Raw genomic sequence first — 5,088 nt, 5'->3', positions numbered from 1 at the left:
CTTGTAAAGATTCAGCTCATTTCAAATAAATTAAAACCAAAAAAATAAATCAATTTTATCACCTTGAATCAGAACGATGCAGTAAATATAAAACATATCTGTTAACAATTGTTCAAACTTCAGAGTCTCTAGTTTCAAGAATCCAGGAGGTCTAAGCAGACCTTGTGATTGATCTGCTGCCGAAATGACAAAAAAAAGTCTATGCTCTAGTCTATGCTCTAGTCTATGCTCTAGTCTATGCTCTAGTCTATGCTCTAGTCTATGCTCTAGTCTATGCTCTAGTCTATGTTCTAGTCTACGCTCTAGTCTACGCTCTAGTCTATGCTCTAGTCTACGCTCTAGTCTACGGTCTAGTCTACGGTCTAGTCTACGGTCTAGTCTACGCTCCATTCTATGCTCTAGTCTATGCTCTAGTCTATTCTCTAGTCTATGCTCTAGTCTATGCTCTAGTCTATGCTCTAGTCTACGCTCTAGTCTATGCTCTAGTCTGTGCTCTAGTCTATGCTCTAGTCTATGTGCTAGTCTATGCTCTAGTCTGTGCTCTAGTCTATGCTCTAGTCTATGTGCTAGTCTACGCTCTAGTCTATGCTTTAGTCTATGTGCTAGTCTATGCTCTAGTCTATGTGCTAGTCTATGCTCTTGTCTATGCTCTAGTCTATACTCTAGTCTATGGTCTAGTCTATGTGCTAGTCTATGCTCTAGTCTATGTGCTAGTTTATGCTCTAGTCTATGTGCTAGTCTATGTTCTTGTCTGTGCTCTAGTCTATGTGCTAGTCTATGCTCTAGTCTATGCTCTAGTCTATGCTTTAGTCTATGCTCTAGTCTATGTGCTAGTCTACGCTCTAGTCTATGCTCTAGTCTTGTCTACGCTCTAGTCTACGCTCCATTCTATGCTCTAGTCTATGCTCTAGTCTATGCTCTAGTCAAAGCTTTAGTCTATGCTCTAGTCTACGCTCTAGTCTACGGTCTAGTCTATGCTCTAGTCTACGCTCTAGTCTACGGTCTAGTCTATGCTCTAGTCTACGCTCTAGTCTACGCTCTAGTCTATGCTCTAGTCTATGTGCTAGTCTACGCTCTAGTCTATGCTTTAGTCTATGTGCTAGTCTATGCTCTAGTCTATGCTCTAGTCTATTTGCTAATCTATGCTCTAGTCTATGCTCTAGTCTATGTGCTAGTCTATGCTCTAGTCTATGTGCTAGTCTATGCTCTAGTCTATGCTCTAGTCTATGCTCTAGTCTATGCTCTAGTCTATGCTCTAGTCTATGCTCTAGTCTATGCTTTAGTCTATGCTCTAGTCTATGCTCTACTCTATGCTCTAGTCTATGCTCTTTTCTGTTACTGGACTTCTGCCTGTTTTTGACCACGTCTTGCCTTGTTCCTGCCTGTTTGTGTTCACTATTAAATCCTCTGCATATGGATCCAAACGCCCCGCCTCTTCGTTACACGCCTACAGAGTATCCTATTTACTAGTTGACTCACAACAGAACAAGTGTGCTTTTTAAAATTTAATTTCATCTTGTCTTCTGTTTACAAACCTTAGACCGAATCAATAACGGCATAAGTAATAATAATAATAATAATCAGTGATAAGTCAGCTGCAGTTCTAGTCAGTGTGTGCGGTGTGTAAGGCTGGGGGTGGAGCTGCCTCCCCCAGTGTCGTCTATCAGATTTGAACTGGAAACAAATAAATTCGCTTCTTTTGTTACCCAGGAAACGTTGAAAAGCCTCACAATATAGGAAATAGTAAAAAAAACGTGTAAAATAAAAAACAACATATTTTTAATTTTAAAAAGTATATTCATCTTATTTAATTTATGCATTTTTCGTAGCTATATTTCTGGTATCAACACTGTCACTTAAACCCTAACAGTGTTTATCGCTGGGGGAGAGATGGTGCCTTCGTGAAGTTGGAGTGCCGTGGCACAGATGGAGGGGTTATGACTATTCTCTGAAGACCATCAGCTTCAAGATCCGTCCTGTGAAATAAATCTGCAGGAGAAACGTTCAGCAGGTCCGTCTGTGTTTCTGAACATCGAAAGAGTCGTTCAGAAAATGAAGAAACATCAGATGATAACTAAGAGTGATTTAGGAGAAGCAAATGAATAAAGTTCTCACTTTATGCTGTTTTGTTTCTACAACAACCTTTAATTCCCTCTTGTGTTCACTCATCTTTCATGAGAATACAGACTGTTGTAAAGATTCAGTTCATTACCATTAAATACAAAACAAAAAACTTGTTTTAGAAAGAAGCAGCAAATACATAAACTTCAAAGTCTCTGGGATCAGGACTCCAGGACGTCTCAGCAGACCTCGTGATTGACGGTTCAGCTGGCCAGTCCCTCGCTGACCGGCATGTTGATGTGGGCGGTCAGCAGCGGCGAGCTCTTCCCCTCGTGCAGCACAAACACCTTGATGATGTCAGCGACGCCCTTGTCGTTGGTGCAGTCCACAAAGGTCCCGACCGGGTAGATGAGTCCGGGCACCAGCAGGGGGATCCGCATGTACGGGTCCCTGATGCGGTACAGCTTCTCGTCGTACAGGAAGCTGATGGCCAGGTTCATGACGGGCCGGCACGCCGCCGTGTTCTGGATGTGCAGCGTCAGCTTGAAGGACGGGCCCAGACCCTGGACCACAGCGTTCATCTTGAGAGGCTCGGAGAGGCTGGCGGACATCGGCGTCAGGCTGGACTCCAGCGCCTTCACGTAGGCCTTGGTGGCGGCCAGACGCACGCGGCTCAGGTCCATCTGGAAGGCGCGGTGCATGGCCACGCCGCTCTCCCGCTCCCTCAGGGTCTGGTCCACGTACAACTTGGTCTTCTTGGGCACGTTGAGCCGGATGCTCTGGGCCAGGGGAGGTCCAGGAGCGCTGTCGCGGTCATCAAACACCGCCGTCCTCTTCAGGATCTTCACCATCAAGCCCCCTCCCTTGGTGGTCATGATGAGGGTGCCGTCCTCTCGGCCGTACCGGCCGAAGCAGATGCTGGTGACGACGTCTGGGGTCTTGATGGTGCTCAGCAGGTTCTTGTCCCGGTACAGGTAAACCTCACAGTTAGCCAAGCCCACCAGGACCCCCTGGAAACCTCTGGTGGGGAGGTCCATCGGGCCATCAGCTCAGGTGACATCAACAGACGGCGGCGACCAAACTCCTCACCTGCGCAGGATGTAGATGTTCCCGTTGCGGCACGCCGCTGTGATGCGAAACTCCACATGGTTGCAACCAACGAGATTCGAATCACAACCCGTGAGACTTGAGTCACGACCCACGAGATTTGAGTCCAATGAGCCACCAGAAATGGGTCGGAGCTGTTGCAGCGCCTGTTGTCTCCCAGTGTTTCTGTCTGCTTGGAAGTCTTCTTGACTTCCTGTGTCGGCCCGACTGTCTTTAGGTGACATGATAAAGCTCTCCATCTAGATTCTGAGGATCTGGAGAACCTCACAGAGGAGCTGATGGAAACCCACCTTAGACAGGATGATGAAGGCTTTCGAGTCCAGGATGAAAACATCGCTGCTCTCTGTTCCGACCACCAGGCAGCTGACTCCGTCCTCGTCTGCTGTGCTCTTCTTCAGAGTGTCGATGCAGGTGATGACGGTCTGAAATCACATCCACCAATCAGAGAGGAGCTCTGCAGCCGTACGTCTTCATTCACACATGCACTTTTAATTGTTTTGTTTTCTCGGTTTTCGTGCATCCTAATCCCGTCACGCGCAGGTTTTCTACGAGTCGACCGCTTTTGCCGGCAGAAATGATGGATTCGTGCTTAGCCGGGATGCCGGACAGATCGGAGCCGGTGGAGGTGGAGGACATTAAGCGGAACCTGCTGGGTGAATTCGAGTTCTCTCCAGCTCAGGTGGGTGTGCTGTGGCCGGGATGGTGCTGCGGACGCCGCTTCTGGATGTGGTGCTGAATGTTGCTGCTCCTGCAGGTCAGCGCGCCTCCTCAGACGGAAAACCTGCAGGTGTACCTGAGGGTCCGGCCCTTCACCGCAGCCGAGAGCCACAGCAGAGACTCCCAGGTGAGAAGGAAGGTGTTTGTGATCACGTGCACAGCAGAACTGCAGGTGAAGGTCAGAATCCTCCAGAAAAAAATGTGAAACAAGCTAAATTTAACATTAACGTTTTCAATTCAGAACAACTTTGATCAATATCTTTAATAAACAATGTCTTGAAGTGCCAATAAAAACTTTTCTTCATAGTTACAGTGGTGTTAGACAGATAATTAAAAATAAGTAATTCCAACATACAGTAACATGACTTTCAATTATCTTTAAAAAATAATTAAGTTTACTGATGCAAATGACAGTTTGTGTTTTTATTGTGTCCTAAAAGGCCCTTTGTGTTATTTTTTAACGAGTTCTTGTATCATTTTCTGATGATGGAGAACAAAGACAATTCAGATTAAAATCACATTTCTGAGTATTTCTTTATTCAGATGGATGTGAATCAGGAGGAGATGAAAAAATGCTGTTGAAAATGGTCGTGTTTGTGACATAGAAAATACTCTGGGTGGGGCCTCAAGCTCCCAGCTCCGCCCCATTCTGAAGCATCCACTTGCAGACAAATAGATCCATGAACGTCTCTGTTTTCCTCGTCTGAGCTGGAATCTGGATCTCAGCTGGACAGCTTTGATGTTGCTGTTCAACTCAGAAGTGAATTTCTGATGATCTCCTGCCGGTCTGCAGAAACTATGTCCTGGAAAACTACATTTTTTATTTAATATTTTCGTCTAAAACATAATTCAAAGACTCCTGGTTTGAAAATAGATCAAAAGATGATTTGAGTGAGACTTAAAAACACAAATCGTTCCTCACTTTAGTTCTCTTTCCTCTCCTGATGTGACGGATGTCCGACGTGGATCAGATTCTTCATCTTTAATCATTTTCACAATCTGTGTCAGAATATGGTTCTGAGAAATGGCGATTCTGCTGTTATTGTTCCTCTTATTTCATTTATTTTATAAGGATCTCTTCTTTGATTCTTTCTGTCGTCTTAACAGAAACGTGATCAGTATTAAGTTTTCGTTCAACAGATATTCCATCAAAACTGTTAAACTTTCAGCATTTTTGTTTATTTTGCTTCAGAAAAAATGTCA

At 45.1% G+C, this 5,088-nt stretch overlaps 2 protein-coding genes across 2 annotated transcripts in view; one reads left to right on the top strand and one right to left on the bottom strand.

The window, feature by feature from the left end:
* Positions 1-2,119: 2,119 nt before the first annotated feature.
* The window catches only part of bbs1 (Bardet-Biedl syndrome 1), a 16,292-nt gene continuing 13,323 nt past the window's right edge, over positions 2,120-5,088 (bottom strand). Inside the window, exon 8 of the mRNA XM_024295373.2 lies at positions 2,120-3,079. Within this exon, the coding sequence (XP_024151141.1) occupies positions 2,325-3,079 (755 nt within the window). The 3' untranslated portion in view covers positions 2,120-2,324. The remainder of the gene's footprint in view (positions 3,080-5,088) is intronic.
* LOC112160664 (kinesin-like protein KIF20A) overlaps positions 3,687-5,088 on the top strand; it is a 26,885-nt gene continuing 25,483 nt past the window's right edge. Inside the window, exons 1-2 of the mRNA XM_024295367.1 lie at positions 3,687-3,847; positions 3,923-4,012. Coding sequence (XP_024151135.1) covers positions 3,743-3,847; positions 3,923-4,012 — 195 coding nt within the window. The 5' untranslated portion in view covers positions 3,687-3,742. The remainder of the gene's footprint in view (positions 3,848-3,922; positions 4,013-5,088) is intronic.

The sequence above is a fragment of the Oryzias melastigma genome, linkage group LG3 (genome assembly GCF_002922805.2).
Source record: "Oryzias melastigma strain HK-1 linkage group LG3, ASM292280v2, whole genome shotgun sequence".
Classification (NCBI taxonomy): domain Eukaryota; kingdom Metazoa; phylum Chordata; class Actinopteri; order Beloniformes; family Adrianichthyidae; genus Oryzias; species Oryzias melastigma.
This window is presented reverse-complemented; position numbering and strand designations above follow the sequence as displayed.